Source organism: Bos javanicus, chromosome 10 (assembly GCF_032452875.1).
Source record: "Bos javanicus breed banteng chromosome 10, ARS-OSU_banteng_1.0, whole genome shotgun sequence".
NCBI classification, from domain to species: Eukaryota; Metazoa; Chordata; class Mammalia; order Artiodactyla; family Bovidae; genus Bos; species Bos javanicus.
In genome coordinates this window covers 82,228,367-82,249,999 of record NC_083877.1, presented here as the reverse complement: position 1 = coordinate 82,249,999, position 21,633 = coordinate 82,228,367, and the positions used below count along the sequence as shown (strand labels likewise).

General features: G+C 39.3%; 1 protein-coding gene across 6 annotated transcripts in view; it reads right to left on the bottom strand.

Annotated features, from left to right (window-relative positions):
* The window catches only part of PCNX1 (pecanex 1), a 185,103-nt gene that overhangs the window by 5,625 nt on the left and 157,845 nt on the right, over positions 1 to 21,633 (bottom strand). For all 6 annotated transcript variants that reach the window (XM_061429295.1, XM_061429290.1, XM_061429292.1 and 3 more), the window contains 6 exons: positions 11,553 to 11,653; positions 10,650 to 10,800; positions 5,430 to 5,660; positions 4,307 to 4,581; positions 2,838 to 3,043; positions 139 to 581 (listed from right to left, as the gene is read on the bottom strand). In XM_061429295.1, the coding sequence (XP_061285279.1) occupies positions 139 to 581; positions 2,838 to 3,043; positions 4,307 to 4,581; positions 5,430 to 5,660; positions 10,650 to 10,800; positions 11,553 to 11,653 (1,407 nt within the window). The remainder of the gene's footprint in view (positions 1 to 138; positions 582 to 2,837; positions 3,044 to 4,306; positions 4,582 to 5,429; positions 5,661 to 10,649; positions 10,801 to 11,552; positions 11,654 to 21,633) is intronic.

The following is a 21,633-nucleotide window of genomic DNA, read 5'->3' as shown; positions in this document are numbered from 1 at the left end:
TTTTTGCAACATTCACAAATGTTCTTCCTTCACACTAAGTAGTATAAGGTGTGTTTTCACAGGAGTCCTTCACTCAAAACACAAGAAATCAAAACCAGGAAGGAGAAACAGTGGAAGAAGAACGCTGGGCTTACTCACTTGGACTCTGTAAATCACCTCCCCCTTTTTGGCATGGGAGTTATTGGCAGGGCTTGAGGTGCTGCCGGGCTGCACGTCAGCGGCACAGCTCTGGCCGCCGTCTGTCCCGAGAAAGCCCACGAGGGTGTGATGCTTGCAGGCGGGGATGCTTTGGCTGGAGCTGCTGGAGGAAGGCAAGCCGTGCGGCACACAGGCTGGGCCGCTCTGACTGGAGGGTTCCATCTGGTTCACCATAGAGAGGCGGGACTGGATGGATGACGGCAAGTTGCGAAGCGATATCTGGCTGGTGGAGGAGCGCCGACAAGGCACAAATCCCGTGGTGGACATCCGGAGAGATGAGTGTCGGCTGCTGTAGCAGTAAGAGGACTGGCTGGCTACGGAGGCTCGGGCGGGGGACTGCCGGACCAGGCCGGACTGCACGGACTGAGAGCTGTGGCTGGTGCCTGGGGAGGGAGAGACGGCAGCGCTCACTCTGAGTGGACTGATGCAAGCACGGTTGCTTCTTTTGTAGTTTCTAGGACTTTCTCCCTTAAGCCTCTCACCATAAATTAGCTGATCAATTTACTGAATTTAACATTTATACCTGAAAATTTTAAAGTTATCGAAAAGAAATAAATATCTGAGATCTTTTTTCTCATGTGGTTCGTATAATTTTCATTTGCTGAAGCTTTTTAAAATCCAAATTCTGGGCCATATGAAAAACACAATTAGGTAATCTACAGGAAATAGCGGGATTTAGGGTTGAGATAAATCCTAAAATTTCTTTCACTCAAATATTTCAGAATAACACGTGTACTTCTTTAATACATCAGAGATGAAATAGTTCATGGAAATGAGACAGTGAGAAATATTTATTAAGGATCTATTATGCGGTAAGCTCCATAACTACTATTTCTCAAAGTCGAGTATTAATGCCCTTTCCATCTACTGTACTGCAGTGACAAGTTATACTACCCACAGAAGAGCAGAGAGGTATCACTGCAGTACGCACGTGTATCAGGGATCACTACTGAATATGACCGATGATACTGAATAGCAGGTTCTTCTGTGTCCTTTTTTCTAATGGCTTGACAGAATTCTTCAGATTTGTGAAGAGTGATGTGAAGATTATTAGAAAATTAGTGTTAATTATACTGAAAAATAATTACATGTGCTTTTTATCTGAAAATTAAAAACAGCTAATCAATGTTAACAGTAGAAGGTACATTTAAAGTAGCACACTGGCGGTTCTAGGTTTTCACTCAGAAGGTAAAGAAGAACAAACAAAATGTTGATCACACACCTATTTAGAGTCTCAACAATTTCAGTGCTGTTACCTTTCTTTAAATTGAAGTAAATGGTTTAAAATTTAATCTGATCCATGTTCAACAGTGGGGAAAAGGACAGTGCTGATAACCAACCAGCCATCTGGGAATGGATGTAATCTGGCTTGCATACCAGGTAGGATTATGGCTCTCACGTAAAAGGCAAATTAGTAAAAGAATACCTTCCTTTGGGATAAGGAAAATTTTCTTAAATAGGATACAAAAAGTGTTAATCATAAAGGGAAAGATTAGTAAATTGCTCTATACAAAAATTAAGAACTTCTCATTAAAAAAAGACAAGCCCACTCTTCACAGGAAGAGGAGACAGAACCAAGATACAGAATGGGAAGAGCTATCTTTGGTACAGAAAACTGACAAAAAGCTCAATCCAGAATATACAAATATAAATAGGAAAAAGATACGGACTTTCCTAGTGGTCCAGTGCTTAAGAATCCTCCTACCAGTGCAGGGGACAAGGGTTTGATCCCTGGTCAAGGAAGATCACACATGCCCTGGAACAACTAAGCCCCGAGTCACAACTATGGAGCCCACACACCCTAGAGCTCTGCTCTGCAACAAGAGAAGCCACAGCAACGCAAAGCTGGTGCACTGCACCTGGAGAGCAGCTACCACTTGCCACGACTAGAGAAAGCTCACATGGAGCAACGAATATCTAGCGCAGACAAAAATAATTTAAAAAATCTTAAATAAGAAAAAAATAACCAAATAGAAAAAAGGGCAAGAGACTTAATGTGACTTCAGAAAGAAGAGATTATAAACTCAAAAGTTTCCAACCACAAGTATTACAGCAAAGCAAATTAAAACGATGGAGCTAAAGACCACCCCCCTTCTCCTGTCTCTCCGAGAGAGCAGGGAGCAGAGCTGGGAACAATGATACTTAAAGCTGGACATTCCTATGTATGACTGGTCAGAGTACCAACTGGTTTAAAAAAGGAAGTCTAGAAAGAATTTTGGCATTTTATATTATGAGTCTTAAATATCTTCATAAACTTTGATTTGATTTCATTTTTCAAGTTTTCAGCCCAAGAAAAGAATAAGAGATTATAATATAAAGATTTATATACAAAGTTATAATACTCAGAAGAAATCAAATCATTGTTCAATAGGAGAGAAGTTACATAAATTATATTAGTTATATATGATTAGCCTTTAAAAATGGTACTTCCAAAGAAAGGCTATTTTTAAGTATTATGTATTTATATACATAAAATGATTAATATAGACAGGTAGGATAATGGCCCACTGGGAATCAAACAAAACATTCTGCTTACATATTTCCGAGTAGGAAATGTGTCATCCTCTTTATACACACATACCACCTAAACCCCACAGCTGAGGGACTGACATCCCACACATAATTTTGGTTCAGATTACCTAGGGTTGGAGGGTAGGATGTGACAGGTGGATGAAGTCCTGCTCCGGGTGCCTGGCCTGGGTTTCCAGTGCTTCCTTGGGATGCACTGCTGTGGGGATCGTTGGCAGTTGTCGCACTGTTACTGGTGCTGGAGGGTCCACCTCCAGTATCAGAATCTTCGATATTGCCACCGCTGTTACATCCGGCTCCACAACCTTTCCTTAACCTAGGAACAAATACCAGGGTAGGAGGCACTATCCCGAGATCACTTCAAGATAGGTATTTCTTCCTTTTTCTAGCCATTCTAAACATTTAATGCTACTGATGTTCACCTCTGAAAGTCTTCATGGAGCAATCAACATCAGGAAGCAAAAAACTCTTTTATGTTTTCATATTGCCCTCTTAAATTCACTGACTCCATTCTTAACTGACCAGTTTTATATACTCTGTCACCTTTCCTACACCATAATGAAGAACTGCACCTAACAATTTGTTCCATTAAGATCTCAGCTGGAAATAGAATTCTTGCCACTGTATACAACCCACGAAAACATAATTGATTTAAATTAAATCTAATTTATGCTGTAGCAAACTGAAGAGAGCTGCTGTAATAATTTTTCTTCTTCTTTTTTAAAGTGTAAAGTTTAAACTGTTTCAGTTTGGCACTGAAAATCCTGCACCCCATTAAACCACTCAGTCCTGAGCAAACAAGGCAATTTCAACACAACACCTATTTTTTAAGACAAAACTTCTTTGAACACTATCCTGGTTTGTGTTCTTTCTCCTGTTTGAATAGGGGTTGATGTTAAAATGGTGAAATTTTACTTTAATGCTGGAAGAATTTTAAAGCACCTGTTTTAGAGTTAATTGCTCTAATCCCATTTTTAAGTTCTGATACTTAAAGATCTGAACAACCCTTGATCTGCAATTTTTCTTTACCACCCATCATAATTTACTAGACAAAAGGCAGAGGAAATAATTCATATGCATACTTGACGACATTATAGATTTGAGACTTGAGTGCTACTTGTTCAAATGGCAGCAGTTATCTCTGCATTGCACGAGGAGGAGCTTCAACATGGATAGCGTGCTCCCCCTACTGCTCAAACGGAACTCAAAAAGAATGAAATCAACTTGCCCAAGTTTCTTTGCTTTTTCTCTAGTTTGCCCTGTTTGTTGACCCACACATTCTAATAGCAACAATATGCTGCAACAGAGTTTAAAAAAATTAAAGAGAGGGCATTATTCAAGATTCTATTAAATGCTAGAGCAGTGGCTCCTGACCACAGTTGTGCATTAGATTTATCTAATAAGAGTTTAAAGATACACATGCTCAGATTCTACTTCCTAAAGCTCAGCTGTAACAAGCTGTTATTGTACCATGCCAGCTGTATTTTTCCTAAAGCTTTCCAGGTGACACTAATGCACAGGGCATAGATTAGGCGGGTCAGGACACACCACTGCTGGAAAAGGCAGCCCCACGGCTCACCTGTGCCAGGTTGACACGATGAAGTTTCTGATATTTCCCAAGCTGATGGGTCCCCCAAGAATTTCTTTAAGCTGCTCATGGCTGTCAGAGTAAGAAGTTGTCAGGGGTGAGACAAAGATCGGGTAGCCAATAGGCTGATCACAGGATGAGTTTATCATGTTTCTCAGGGCTTGCTTGGCATTCTGGATGCTACCTCTCTCTGGATTACGGTTTCTCAGGAAAACAAGCTCCTGCTGCTGCCCTGCCCAAAGGCCTCGGACACACTCCTTATTCACCTGAGAATCAGAACACACAGGAAGTAGGTTAAGGGACTAAGAATAAAATTTATATAAATAGAAGAGCAGCAGTGGGAGGGATATGAAAGACATTACAATAACCAGCTGTGAAAAGCAGGAAACAAATATAAGTAGGTCACATCTGAATGGGAGTTAACCATTTCCCACCGTCATTAGGTTGTTAAATAATAAGCACATACAGAGCTCTTCCCTTTGCTGTCTTGTAAAAATACCAAGTAAAATGTAGTCTATTTAGTTTTCTAAATTGGTGAAGCACTGAATGCTGTAACTGAGATAACAGGTATTTCTGACAGAAATGAGAGGTAACAAGTATTTAGAGTTGAAAGGATATTTGTGATTTCATGGCGGGGTGGGGGGGGGTGGGTTTATTCAATGAAGAAACAAGTAAAACATTTCTGAGACGTTTAAAAAAACAACAAAACAAACCAACCAAAAAACAGGTCAGAGTGAACCATTTACAGTGAGCTACTAATCACCATCAAGTACAAATTATAGTATTATTTTGCAACCTAGAAATCAATCATATTAGCAATATAGGGCTGACATTTTCAGAAGAGATGCTGCCCAAACAGTACATATAACAGGCAAGAGACTGCCAAAACAGAAATGAAGAAAGGCTTTAAGGCTTTCCGGCACATGAGAAGACTTCAGAAGACAGAGTACATTACTGACAAAATAAATTATTAAGTGCTCATCAACAATAAACTCAATGTAGTGCGGTTGTATGTTTCTGTTTTCTGTGAAAGAATTTCATGACTTTTTAAGTCTGGATAAGGTTCTCTAAGTTTCACTGTTTTCAGAGGCAGACAAGTGCCTCCAAACCTTACTTTAATGACCCTGAAGCTCAGGTAGCGTCTGTTGAGCATGATGATCTTGTACTCGTTAGTGCCATCGTCCATGACGTGCCGCAGAGCGAGCAGGGAGGGCGAGTTGGCGAGCACTGCACTCCGCCACGCAGGGTCCCCTTCGTGGGCGATGACGAGGTTCTTCTCGTGGGATACAATGGCTTCGTAGAGCACAGTGGGGTCATCATATTCATCTGGAGAAGTGAAATGGTCCTATATACAGAGATAAAGATAGACCTGTATTTCTAGGAAAATTAGAGAATGACTTCCAAGACAATGAAAGCCTCTGTAAAACTAAATTAGTTACTAAATTATAAGTCTTAAAAACTGGCTTATGTATTTCATTACCAGCATGTGTTTGTATTAGCAGAGGTCAATGATTGATTCTTAAATTTATCCAGGTTAGGAATTAGCTAATTACTGCTCTACTACTTCTGCAAATTCCTCAATTCAACCCTACCTGTCCTCTAAGTTTTATTAGCTAAACCATTTTTATTTCAAATTTATATATATTGTTTAACCTCATTCAATTTGGTTTGCATATCTTCATTTTTTTTTCCTGTTAAAGGATTATCTCACCGTTAAAGCTACATAAAAGGTCTCGAAACTATGTTTCTTTTTAACTAGGTGCTTTTCACTTAAAGTCTCATCTCTAGGATGATAACAATATACAATTTTTATCCTGCCTCTCATCTAGTTAAGATAAGGCTCAAAACTATGAGCTCTGAGCACAAATTAAGGGTCCTAAGTCCTAGAGAAGCTAGGTCTTCTTGATCTTAGCAACTACTCATTTACTTGGCAGGTTGTTATTTAATATCTACCACATGCAAGACTGTGTGGCAGATTGTCTGGATGAAACAATGGAGTATATGAAATGTATTAACACTTCCCATTCAGAAACCCCCAAATTAACAGGGGATACAGGATATAAACCCCAATAATCATAACACAATTTGGAATTTCTGAAATGGTATGTTTTTAAGGAAACAAAAATACCATATTAGCTGCCTTCATATTTATAGTTAAGAGGCTGATACATTTTTACACCCAGGTAAAGTAACTCATTTGTGCTCAGGCCAGCTGACTGGAGTGTGGGCTATCGGGAGGTGAGACAGTGAGAGCAAGAAGGCGATATCCCCAAGGATGCACCTCCAGGTCGGGAGGGTCACCAACACGAGGATAATGGAAGTCTTCATGTACATGTGGGTACATAGTGTACAAAGTTCTCCAACACACGGTCTCACCTAAAGATCTTAAAACAATCTTGTCAAGTAGGTTGAGCAGATAATGCCAGCATTTTACAAATTTGGAAACTGAAGCTCAAAGAGGCTTAAGCTGGGAAAGATTGAGGGTAGGTGGAGAAGGGGGCGATGGAGGATGAGATGGTTGGATGACATAACTGACTCAATGGACATGAGTTTGAGCAAACTCCAGGAACAGTGAAGGACAGAGAAGCCTGCAGTCCATGGGGTCACAAAGAGTCTGACATGACTTAATGGCTGAACAACGAGGTTTAGAAAATTAGTATATGATGGTAGTGCCAGAGCTTGAATACGCTTTTTGAGTATTTTTTCATTCTGACGTAAGATGCTCTCTTTCAGCAAGATGTTCACTTAGGGAAGAAATGACATCCTTGGATTAGTAGTATTTGTACAATTATTTGAATAGAAAATAAAAGTGCAGAGACAAGCAATAAACACATTCTCAGTAAAATGGACACAAAGTCTGAAATCATTAGGCATGCCAAAAGTGGAGAATGTTCAATCCTGTCCAAGTATTTATTTTCACTGGGCTTAAAATGGTTGAATGAATATGTAAACTTCTATGTATATCATTCAACAGTGTTTTACTGATAAATATTTGAAACAAGCAGAATGTTCATGAATAGAGAAAGAGCTGAATAAACAGAGTAAAAATTACACTCTGGAAAACTACAGAGTCATTAAAAAAAAAAGTGAAATGCCTCTACAGGTGCTGACTTAGAAAGGTGTCCACATTATATTAACTGGGAAAAGAGCTTGACCCAGATCAATTTACACAGCACGATTACATTTTTAAAAAGGAAAATATGTATAAATATAGTTGAAAATGTCTGAATGAACTTGGGGGAAGCAGAAAAGATAGGCATCCAATTATTGGCAGTGACTGCTTCTTGGAGTATTGTATGATGGTACAGGATGACAGAAGATGCTTACTCTTGGGAGATGTTTACTGTCCATTGTTTTCCATTAGTTTTCAAATAAATAAAAAAAGAGATAATGTTTCCAATTCTAGGAAAGGTTTTCAGAAGCATTTTAGAAATACACTTGAGAAGTTATGAGGAGATACACAGGAAATACTATTTGTTGAAAACAATGCAACTCATGTAACATTCACTGGCTGCCAAGTACTAAGCAATGAGGATATAAAGATTACTAAGAGGCTATCACTGGCCTCAAGGAGATCACAGGTTGTTAACATTTTCATTATATATCTCTTGTAAACCAAGCTAGACTTTAATTGGTGTATTTTAGCCCTAACAACCATGTAAACTCCCTTAAAGAGACTAGTGGAAAAAAAAAAAATAAGGAAGTAAGCTGTTTTACAAAATGATTAGAGGACGAGAGAGAACACATGAAAAGGGTGATTTACTTAATTTCTCTGAGTTTTGGCTAATCTTCAGCTACAAAACTGTGAGTAAAATAAATTTCTGGACTGTGGGTGATTATGTGGATGAGAACACTGATACATTACAGAACATTGTAAAATTAAATACTACACACGTAACAGTTTTAATTTCTAAAGTAAAAACATAAAACAGATTGCAGAATTAAAAATTGAAAAGCACCCTATCAGAGACTGTGTCTGAAACAAAGGTTAACAGAAATTTTATGTATTTAGCTCTCCGGAAACAGAATCTTTTTAAAAAATAATCAGTTGAGGTATAATTTACACATAATAAATTGCACCCATTTTAAGAGTACAGTCAGACGCATTTTGACAAATGTGTAAGCCCGTGTTAACCACTGCTACAATCTAAATACAGACTATTTCTGTCATTTCAAAGTTCCTTCCTGCCCTCTGGCATTCAATCCCTACATCCCAAGCAACCACTGATCTGCTTTCTGTCACTACAGATTAGTTTGGCCTGTTTTAAATTTTACCTAAATAAAATAATACAATATGCACTCTTTTTACGTCTGGCTTCCCTTATTCTGTATAATATTTGATATTCATTCTTCCTGTGGCATCTAACAGTAGATCATTTACATTTACTGCTAAGTAATATTCTATCTGTTGATGAACACTGGAGTTATCTGCAGCTTTGGGCTCTTGGGACTAGAACTGCTAAGCACATGTGTGTAAGTCTTTGGGTGGACATACACTTTCATTCTCTTGGGTAAATATGTGGGAATGGACTTGCTGGGTCACATGCCAAGTAGTATACATATGTACTAACACTTTAACATAGAAGCCTTTTGTGGATTTTCATGAGTACAAATGAACTTTGGAGATGAACAGTACTAATCTACACATCTATCTTATCCTGGCCTGAGAGTCTCTCACCAGCAACCCCCTGTCTGGTCAAAGTAATGCTGGGTGAATGGCTGTTGCTTGTTTCTTCACAGGTCAATCTCACTCTTCTCCAAGGTGTGTGTGGATCACAGAACTTCTCCAGGCTGCACCTGTGTTCTCATCTTCTCCCCTCCCCTCAGCACTCTACGGCCCCGGGTTCCCATGTCCACCTCCTTACCCCTTCCCAATCTGTCATTGTTGCTGTCAGTCATGGCTAATAATGACAGTGTGTTGTACTCAACTGCATTGGGCCTGATTATAAGGTAGAGAACCATTGTCACAGGCTAAAAACACATGTAAGGAAATGGACTGGAAGCACCAGGCAAGAGCACTTGTAGGGAGAGACAGGGATGAGAAAATACAGAGTCTGTGCCTCAGTTTCCTCTCTGCCAGATGGAGATAAAATACCTGTCATGATGTTTAGAGTTAAAGATGTCTGTCAGGAGCTGTTAGATAATTATGCTACATAAAAGAGTATTTCATACGTAGCAGAAACACAATACCTTCTGAGAAACTGTTAAGTTTTAAAAACATTTTAATATGAAATCATTATCTTTTTCTTTAAAATACACTGAATTTTGTCTTGAAACTCTAAAGCCAGTCTGATGATGGACAATTCTGTTGCTGTTGTTCAGTCGCTAAGTAGCGTCTGACTCTTTGTGACCCCATGGACTGCAGCACACCAGGCCTCCCTGGCCCTTGCTATCTCCTGGAGTTTGCCCAAGTTCATGGCTATTGAGCAGGTCATGCTATCCAACCATCTCATCCTCTGCCGCCCTCTTCTCCTTGATCCCAAATATTTTTTTTCCCCATCATCCCCAAACAGTATTCTTTTCACAGAAATTTTCAAATACTGTAGTCTTTATTAGTAATGCTCCTAAGTAATATGGGGTGTTAACTTCATTCCACTAGGTCATGGTAAACTCATCTGCGGGGTAGTCCACCTCTTATTTGGCAGTGAGAGACACCCACATCCGAGCACAGCAGCTGCATTTGATCAACACCATCACGTGCTCTCTATCCTCAAATCTCATCACAGCTGTCACGCGGAACGATAAGGGCAGCAAGCGCCAGCACCTAATTTCAAAATATGTTCTTAAAGGGGCCCAGTGCTTTAGATTTGCATTTGAGAGTCTCATTTTCATTTTATTGCCTTTCTAGGATTATTTAATTAAGGCTGATTCTGTCCTAACCATCATTTATTCTATAAAACATGGTAAATGAAGCTCATAGTTAAATAACAGCAACACTTGCAAGACTCCTGAGATGTTGTTATACTGCACTGGGGATCAACTAACATTTACTCAAAGAACAGGCATGAATTACAATCACCTGAGAACAGGCATGAATTACAATCACCTGAAGTCAAAGCAACCCTTACAGGGGCCCAAGGCTTTTATTTTCAGTTTGTCACTGCTTGTATTTTTCTTCAAGTTCATGCCCAGGTCACTCTCTACTATTACTGTTCAAATTCACTGTTACAAACACAGGTTCAGGCTTCTAAGATTTAATATCCTATCAAGAATCATGTTTTTCTTTGTCTCAAATCAGAGTATTTCTCAAAAGGATCCCAAGGAACATAAGTTGGGAGTCAAGTGAAGAAGTACCATTAAAACCAGTAATGTATTAGAAATTCCCTCCTCTTACCTGATGAAGTTTAATGGACATACGAATTCCAGGGACTACTACTTTCCTCAGGAGTTCCATGTCAGCAAAGATCCATTCGTCCCGAATTGAAGAAATACGGAAATCTCCCTTAAATAGGGCATGCAATCCATAGAGGAATGACTCTAAATTACTGTTAAGATTGGAGATAAAAGTTTACATATTTTGACAAAGGTCTTCCATTACACTGATTCTAACATCTGGTTATGCATCAGAATCATCTGGGAGTGTTTTGAAGATACAGACGCCAAGAACTAATATCAGTACCCCTGAATCAGAATCACAAGGGTCAAGGCTATTTGCCCTGGACCCTTGTTCATGACCTACTGTAATAGTGAGTCCTTGAACATAAACAGAAGGTGAAGACTCTCTAACTTGAGAGTAAGGAGGGCCTAATGGAAAACATGAGGTAATCAGAGAAGAAGCATTATGTGGCATTTCTTAATTCTAATTCAACTGGGTGTTCACAACAAGAAATCCAGTTTACATTTAGAGTCCCCAAATCTAATGTACCATTATATTAAGAATATAAATGCTCTGAGCAAAGACTAAAAGGAGAAAAATAAAAATAAAAGGAAGTGAACTGTTAGAAAAATAGATGTATATGGGAAGACACCAATCATACATTATGAGTTATTTTTTTAATGTCTTAAATTATTAAATTCTCATTATCTGCAGCTGCCTACACACATGTGAATTTTAAAAGTTAGTTCTTTTAACCACTTCGAATTCCACTGTGTTTACTAAAAAGATCTATACAATATCTGAAGAAACATTTGTAATAAATTAACATAGAATGCTTCCGTTAAAAACCATTTCAGATTTTTCAGATTTTGGTTATAGAGCTTCCCAGTCTGTTTCTGAAAACAGCAATGCCTTCCTTACCTGGACATATGGTGGGATGCAGTCCCCAAAGCTCTCCGTCCCAGAACACAGAGTCCATAACAAAGAGTCACCAGAGATGAATCTTTGTCCACATCCAGTGGCTTTAAACAAAACAAAAAAAAAAGAAAGAAAACAAGGAACAGGGTGAAGGGGGTTGAAGGCACAAATTTCCACTTATAAAATGAGTAAGTCATGGGGATGTAATGTATAGCATGGTTGACTCCAGTTTAGTAATACTATACTGCATATTTGATAGTTACTAAGAGAGTAGACCTTGTAACTTCTCATCACAAGGAAAAAATAATTCTGTAACTGTATGATGAAGGATGTTAACTAGAGCTATTGTGGTGATCATTTTGCTATATATACAAATATCAAATCATTATGCTGTATACCTGAAACTAATTAATGTTGTGTGTCAATTATATCTCAATAAAAAAGAACAAAAGAATATTACTTATCAGAATGGTATATAAGTATTTACCGAATCAGAAAAATCTATTTAAAAAATCAGACAGGACAAGGAACTCAAGTAGCATATACTTACTATCTCCTCAAATATAAGGTCTAGTGAAAAGAAGCAGCATAAAATGAAGTATGAATGTGTATAAGGAGGTTCTTTGGAATCTTTAAATAAAACTAAAGCTTTATAATAATACTGGAACATACTAAAAAAAACTGGCTGTATTAGTGTTAGGATCTTAGCTAAACATCTCAAAGTACTTGCTGATATACATCATTACTGATTCTGCCCTCTCCTGAAATATAATATTCTGTTTATTAATTAGTTATTTCTCAACTTAACCTGGCAAGCATTAGTGACAACAGCACTAGCCTATCAGTGACGATAACCACATTAAAGAAAATTAAACTGTGTCTATAGAATATTGCTTTCCTTCATTCAACCTTTTAATTCTTTTGCAGTTGCATACCTTTATTATTGACTATTAAATATATATTATATATAAACATATGCAATAATTATATATATATACACACACACACAAACAAAATGGTACAACTTACATAATACTAAAGAGAATCTTGGTAGCATCTTAATTACTGAGAAACAATCGAATGCAGCAGTTTTCAAAGTGTAATCCTGGGACACAACAAGAGCATCACCTGGGAACTTATTAGAAATGCAAATTCTAGAACCATTTCAGACCTGTGAAGTCAAGTTCTGGAGGTGGGGTTCACCTATCACACTCCCGTCACATTCTAATGTATGCTAACATTGAAGAATCATGGATCTAAGCTTTTAATGAGCTTAATTATTCTATCTTTTCCAATTATATATATATATTTATCTGATTTTATAAACCATTAACATAAAGAGAAAAGGGCAGCTGTCTAAGATACTAGCTTAATATAGACTGTTTAATTAATTATCATTAACTGGGTAATTTAGTTAATTTTAACTGTGAAGGAGAGCCTACATTTCTTTCTTTTCTGTCTCCCTCTTCCCCGACCCAGTCAACTAAATTAAGAAAAAAAAATTTTTTTTCCCATAACAGAAGCAGTAAATATGCTGAAAATGCACTGCTTCTGTTATGGGGGAAAAAAAATTTTTTTCTTAATTTAGTTCAGGCTTCTGGAACTGGTCAAGATACAGTAATAAAGACACTGCTGCTAAAGCTGAAGCTCCAATACTTGGGCCACCTGATGTGAAGAGCCGACTCACTGAAACAGATCCTGGGAGAACAAGATGGCCGAGGAGTAGGCAGACGTGGAGTACCTTTCTCTCCATGATACATCAGGAATACCCCTTCAGACACAGAAGTGCATGCAGAACACCAGCTGAGAGCGGACAGGAGTACCTGACCAGTGGAAAAGAATGTATCGAACCACACAAAACTCAGTAGGACGAAGAACAGGAGAGTTAGTAGGACTGGACCTGCCCTTGGCAGGAGGGGGAAGCGAAGCAGGGGTCCGATCCCCACATCGGGGTAATTCTCTGAGTCAGAGGAGAAATATTCAAGCCTGAGAGTGAAACAGCTGATCTGTGGCAGCCTAAGTATAATGATAATCAGACAGTCCTTGCCACAGCCATACATATCCCAGACAATAACACTGGTCCCCTGGAAGGTGCAGCAGCTGGGAGCTGGAGTTTTGGGATTGTGGAGCAATCCCAGGGCGAGGGCTGCTGTTGACTGCAGAGAGATGAACTGAGGCGATGTGAGGGAGGAGACTGTGGTGGGAAATGTCTGTGGAGGAAAGCCAGGCAACCATGGAAGCAAGGTGATACTGCTGAGTTACACGTAGGAGGTGGAGCCATCTCCATACCCTCTCTCCCCCCACATGCCAGAATCCACAGTTGAATAATAGAGAGGCTGGCTCATCAAACGCCTGATGCACTGAATTACAGAGCAGGGTCCCACCTACATGCCCCTTTAAGTGCCTGACCTGTCAATGTACAGAGTAGGACCCCAGCCAAGAGTCCCCTCTATGTGCCTGATGTGCTGAACAACAGAGAAGGACCCCAGGCAAGGGAGCCCTCTAAATGCCTGAACAGGCGGAGCTATGGAGAAAGGCTGGCCAAAAAGGCTTTCTGATCACCAGCTACAAGAGGCTCAGAAAAAAAGACTCTGATAGGGCCATAACTCCTGTGGTAGAGGCAGTCCAAGTCCCTGCACACTTGGCGCCACCAGGGTCCCTGCAAGCCAAGCAGTTGCGCCACCTTCACACTCAGCTCTCACTGGGGCAGAGCTGCCACAGGCGAAAAAGGTCTTGCATCTATGCACACAGTGTCACTTTGGTTGTGTCCAACTCTTTGCAACTCTGTAGACTGTGGCCGGAGAAGGCAACGGCACCCCACTCCAATACTCTTGCCTGGAAAATCCCATGGATGGAGGAGCCTGGTAGGCTGCAGTCCATGGGGTCGCTGAGAGTCAGACACGACTGAGCGACTTACCTTTCACTTTTCACTTTCATGCACTGGAGAAGGAAATGGCAACCCACTCCAGTGTTCTTGCCTGGAGAATCCCAGGGACGGGGGAGCCTGGTGGGCTGCCGTCTATGGGGTCGCAGAGAGTCGGACACGACTGAATCGACTTAGCAGCAGCAGCAGCAGCAGACTATGGCCTGTCAGGCTTCTCTGTCAGGGAGGGGGTTTCTCCAGGCAAGAATACTGGAGCTTACTGACCAATACTGCTTGCCATACCCTTCTAGAGCACTATATTTCCTGCCGCCCTAGTACCAACTCCCCTGAGTACCTGGTGCTGCCAGAACTCCTGTGACCCAAGAAGCTGCACCACCTCCAGACCTGGCCCTCACAGGAACAAACCCAAGTCCTCCAGGGCAGCCTCAGGAACAAACTCCAATGGACGACCCCCATGTAGAGGTGGAAATAAAACCACAATTGAAATCCAGGGGCAGTGTGGCTAAGGAAGAAGACCCAAAACCTCCCCACCACCTGTACAAGCTGCAGACTAAATCCACACGATCAACTAGGCAGACTGTTGTCTATGACATAAAAGGTCACTAAGAGCTCCCACAAAAGAAAACACACTAGCTCTGATAGCTGTGGACACTGGAGGCAAGAACACACAGAAGCAGGACCAGATTAGAATCTGAGGTGCCATCACAGCAGGTCCAGAGATCAGCACAGTTAGAGGGCATCCTAGGGAGGTAAGGTGAACTGTGACTCCCAGGGAAAGGACTGTGACAGCAGTGACTCCAGGGAGTACCAAACAGTGAGAACTCCACACAAATGAAACCCACATCACCCACAGCACCCTGTGCAGGACACCTCATCTAAACAATAAAACAAAAATACAAACATCATCATCGGCAGACAGGATTACCACCTCACTCAGCCTTGCCCATCAGAGGAAAAACAAACAAACAAACAAAAACTCAGCACAAATCTCACCCTACACAAACCACTGGACCAACCTTAGGAGGGCAGAAACCAAAAGGAAGAAAGAATTCAACTTTCTTCAAGGAAAGAATTCAACTTTCCTTGAAGTCTGGAAAAGGAGATCTCAAATACAGTAAGTTAAAAAAAAAAAAAAAAAAAGGCAGAGAAATACTACACAAATAAACCAGAAACACAGAAGTCCAAATAAATGAAGAGAAAATAGGCAAACTATCGAAAAAGAATTCAACATAATGATAGTAAAGATGATCAAAAACCTTGAAAACAAAATGGAGAAAATGCAAGAATCAATTAACAAAGACCTAGAAGAATTAAAGAATAAAATACAGAGACAACAACACAATTACTGAAATTAAAAATACTCTAGAAGGAATCAATAGCAGAATACCTGAGGCAGAAGAATGAATCAGTGAGCTGGAAGATAAAATGGTGGAAAAACCTTTTGAAGAGCAGAACAAAGTAAAAAGAATGAAAAGAACTGAGGATAGTCTCAGAGACCTCTGGGACAATACCAAATGCACCAACATTTGAATTATAGGGGTCCAAGAAGAGGAAGAGAAAAGGAAAGAGTATGAGAATATTTCTGAAGAGATTATAGTTGAAAATTTCCCCAACGTGGAAAAGGAAATAGTCAATCCAGTCCAAGAGGTGCAAAGAATCCCATACAGGATAAACCTAAGGAGAAACACGCCAAGAGACATACTAATCAAACTAACAAAGACTAACACAAAGAAAAAATTAAAAGCAGCAAGGGAGAAGCAACAAGTAACATACAAGGGAAACCTTTCAGCAGAAACTGCAGGCCAGAAGAGAATGGGAAGATATATTTAAAGTACTGAAGGGAAAAATCTACAACCAAGATTACTGTACTCAGCAAGGATCTCATTCAAAACTGATGGAGAAATAACCTTTTCAGACAAGCAAAAGTTAAGAGAATTAAGTACCACCAAATTAGCTTTACAAAAATGTTAAAGGGACTTATACAGCCAAGAAATACAAGAGAAGAGAAAAGATCTACAAAATCAACCCCAAACAATTATGAAAATGGCAATAGGAACGTATATATCAATAATTACTTTAAATGTAAATAGATTAAATGCTCCAACCGAAAGACACAGACTGGCTGAATGGATACAAAAACAAGACCCATTTTTATGCTGTTTTCAAGAAACCCACTTCAGACCTAAAGACACATACAGACTGAAAGTGAGAGGATGGAAAAATATATTCCATGCAAATGGGAAGCAAAAGAAAGCTGGAACAGCAATCCTCATATCAGACAAAATAGACCTTAAAATAAAGATTACAAGAGATAAGGAAGGCCACTACAAAATGATGGAGGGATCAATCCAAGAGGAAGACATAACAACTGTAAATATCTATGCACCCAGCAGAGGAGCACCTCAATACATAAGACAAACACTAACAGACAGAAAAGGAGAAACTGACAGTAACACAATGATAGTAGGAGACTTTAACATCCCACTTGTATCAATGGTCAGATCATCAAAACAGAAAATTAATAAGAAACACAAGTTTTAAATGACACATTAGATGAGATGGATCTCATTGACATCTTCAGGACATTCTATCCAAATGCAGAAGAATACATCTTAAGTGCACATGCAACATTCTCCAGGATAGAACACATCTTGGGTCACAAACCAAACCTCAGTAAATGTAAGAAAACTGAAATCCTATCAGGTATCTTCTCTGACCACAACGTTATGAGACTAGATTATCAATTACAAGAAAAAAAACAATAAGAAACAAAAACACATGGAGATTAAACAACACGTTTCTAAATAACCAATAGGTTACTGAAGAAATCAAAAGGGAAATAAAAATATTTCTAGAAACAAATGACAATGAAAACACAACTCAAAACCTATGGGATGCAGCAAAAGCAGTTCTAAGAGGGAAGTCTGTAGTGGTACAATCCTACCTCAAGAAACAAGAAAAACACTGAATAGACAACCTAACTTTACACCTAAAACAACTGGGAAAAGAAGAACAAAAAACCCCCAAAATTAGCAGAAGGAAAGATATCATAAAGATGTGAGCAGCAATAAATGAAAAAGAAATGAAAGAAACAATAGTAAAGGTTAATAAAACTAAAAGCTGGTTCTTTGAGCGAATAAACACAATTGACAAAACTTTAGCCAGACTTATCAGGAAAAAAAAAAAAAAGAATCAAATCAACAAATTCAGAAATGAAAAAGGAGAGGTTACAACAGACAATGTAGAAATACAAACAATTATAAGAGACTATTATGAACAACTATATGGCAATAAAATAGATAACCTGGAAGAAATGGACAGATTCTTAGAAAAGTTCAACCTTCCAAGACTGAACCAGGAAGAAATAGAAATTATGAACAATCCAGTTATAAGCACTGAAATTGAAGCTGTGATAAAAAATCTCCCAAAAAACAAAAGCCCAGGACCACATGGCTTCACAGGAGAATTCTACCAAACATTTAGAGAAAAACTAATGCCTATCCTTCAATCGCAGAGGAAGGAACACTTCCAAACTCATTCTATGAGGCCACCATCATCTTGATACCAAAACCAGACAAAAACAACACAAAAAAAGAAAACTACAGGCCAATATCACTGATGAACATAAATGCAAAAATCCTCAACAAAATTTTAGCAAACAGAATTCAGTACCACATCAAAAAGCTCATACACCATGATCAAGTTGGGTTTATTCCAGGGATGCAAGGATTCTTCAATATATATAAATCAATCAATGTGATACACCACATTAACATATTGAAAGATAAAAACCATATGATAATCTCAATAGATGCAGAAAAAGCCTTTGGCAAAATTTAGTACCCATTTATGATTAAAACTCTCCAAAAAATGGGCACAGAAGGAACCTACCTCAACATCAGTTCAGTTTAGTCGCTCAGTCGTGTCTGACTCTTTGTGACCCCATGAATCGCAGCACGCCAGGCCTCCCTGTCCATCACCAACTCCCGGAGTTCACTAAAACTCATGTCCATCAAGTTGGTGATGCCATCCAGCCATCTCATCCTCTGTCGTCTCCTTCTCCTCCTGCCCCCAATCCCTCCCAGCATCAGAGTCTTTTCCAATGATTCAACTCTTCACATGAGGTATTGGAGTTTCAGCTTCAGCATCAGTCCTTCCAACGAACACCCAGGACTGATCTCCTTTACCTCCTTTACCTCAACATAGTAAAGGCCATATGTGATAAGCCTACAGCAAATATTCTCAATGGTGAAAAACTGAAAACATTCTCCCTAAGATCAGGAACAAGACAAGGGTGTCCACTTTCCCCACTATTATTCAACATAGCACTGGAAGTCCCAGCTACAGCAATCAGAGAAGAAAAAGAAATAAAAGGAATCCAGATTGGAAAAGAAGAATTAAAGTTCTCACTATTTGCAGATGACATGATACTATACATAGAAAACCCTAAAGATAGTATCAGAAAATTACGAGAGCTAATCAGTGAATTTAGCAAAGTGGCAGGATACAAAGTCAATACACAGAAATCACTTGCATTTCTATATACTAACAATGAAAAATCAGAAAGAGAAATTAAGGAATCAATCCCATTCACCACTGCAGCAACAACAACAAAAGTAAATATCTAGGAATAAACTTACCTAAGAAGACAAAAGAACTGTATGCAGAAAATTATAAGACACTAATGAAAGAAATCAATGGGGACATAAACAGACAGAGAGATATTCCATGTTCCTGGGTAGGAAGAATCAATATTGTGAAAATGACTATACAACCAAACGCAATCTACAGATTCAATGTGATCCCTATCAAATTGCCAATGGCATTTTTCACAGAACTAGAACAAAAAATTTCACAATTCATATGTAACACAAAAGACCTCGAATAGCCAAAGCAGTCCTGAGAAAGAAGAATGGAGCTGGAGGAATCAACCTTCCTGACTTCAGATTATACTACAAAGCTAGAGTCATCAAGACAGTTTGGCACTGGCACAAACACAGATATAGAACAATGAAATAAGATAGAAAGCCCAGAAATAAACCATGCACCTATGGGTACCTTATTTTTGACAAAGGAGGCAAGAATATACAATGGGGCAAAGACAGCCTCTTCAATAAAATGGTGCTGGGAAAACAGGACAGCTACACGTAAAAGAATGAAATTAGAACACTTCCTAACACCACACACAAAGATAAACTTAAAATGAATTAAAGACCTAAATGTAAGACCAGAAACTATAAAACTCTTAGAGGTACCTCATAGTGGTTTTGATTTGCATTTCTCTGATAATGAGTGATGTTGAGCATCTTTTCATGTGTTTGTTAGCCATCTGTATGTCTTCTTTGGAGAAATGTCTATTTAGTTCTTTGGCCCATTTTTGATTGGGTCATTTATTTTTCTGGAGTTGAGCTGTAGGAGTTGCTTGTATATTTTTGAGATGGAGAGGGAGAGGGTGGGAAGATTTGGGAGAGTGACATTGAAACATGTAGAATATCATGTAAGAAACGAGTTGCCAGTCCAGGTTTGATGCGCGATACTGGATGCTTGGGGCTGGTGCACTGGGACGACCCAGAGGGATGGTGTGGGGAGGGAGGAGGGTTCAGGATGGGGAACACATGTATGCCTGTGGTGGACTCATTTTGATATTTAGCAAAACTAATACAATTATGTAAAGTTTAAAAATAAAATAAAATTGAAAAAAAAAAAAACTCTTAGAGGAAAACATAGGCAGAACTGTTGATGACATAAATCAAAGCAAGATCCTCTATGATCCACCTCCTAGAGTAACAGAAATAAAAACAAAAGTAAACAAGTGGGACCTGATTAAACTTAAAAGCTTTTGCACAGCAAACAAAACTAAGCAAGGTGAAAAGACATTATTTTCTCCTCTGAATGGGAGAAAATAATAGCAAATGAAAGAACTGACAAAGGATTAATTGCCAAAATATACAAGCAGCTCATACAACTCAATAGCAGAGAAACAAACAACCGAATCAAAAAGTGAGAAAAAGACCTTAACAGACATTTCTCCAAAGAAGAAATACAGATGACTAACAAACACATGAAATGGCCATCATTGAAAAGTCTATAAACAATAAATGATGGAGAGGGTGTGGAGAAAAGGGAACACCTTTGCACTGTTGGTGGGAATGTAAATTGATACAGCCACTATGGAAGATGGCATGGAGATTCCTTAAAAAACTAGGAATAAAACCACCATCAGATCAGATCAGATCAGTCGCTCAGTCGTGTCCGACTCTTTGCGACCCCATGAATCGCAGCACGCCAGGCCTCCCTGTCCATCACCAACTCCTGGAGTTCACTCAGGCTCACGTCCATCGAGTCAGTGATGCCATCCAGCCATCTCATCTTCTGCCGTCCCCTGCTCCTCCTGCCCCCAATCCCTCCCAGCATCAGAGTCTTTTCCAATGAGTCAACTCTTCACATGAGGTGGCCAAAGTACTGGAGTTTCAGCTTTAGCATCATCCTTCTAAAGAAATCCCAGGGCTGATCTCCTTCAGAATGGACTGGTTGGATCTCCTTGCAGTCCAAGGGACTCTCAAGAGTCTTCTCCAACACCACAGTTCAAAAGCATCAATTCTTTGGCGCTCAGCCTTCTTCACAGTCCAACTCTCATATCCATACATGACCACAGGAAAAACCATAGCCTTGACTAGATGAATTTTTGTTGACAAAGTAATATCTCTGCTTTTGAATATGCTGTCTAGGTTGGTCATAACTTTCCTTCCAAGGAGTAAGCGTCTTTTAATTTCATGGCTGCAGTCACCATCTGCAGTGATTTTGGAGCCCAGAAAAATAAAGTCTGACACTGTTTCCACTGTTTCCCCATCTATTTCCCATGAAGTGATGGGACCAGATGCCATGATCTTCATTTTCTGAATGTTAAGCTTTAAGCCAACTTTTTCACTCTCCACTTTCACTTTCATCAAGAGGCTTTTTAGTTCTTCTTCACTTTCTGCCATAAGGGTGGTGTCATCTGCATATCTGACGTTATTGCTATTTCTCCTGGCAATCTTGATTCCAGTTTGTGTTTCTTCCAGTCCAGCGTTTCTCATGATGTACTCTGCATTTAAGTTAAATAAACAGGGTGACAATATACAGCCTTGACATACTCCTTTTCCTATTTGGAACCAGTCTGTTGTTCCATGTCCAGTTCTAACCGTTGCTTCCTGAAACTGC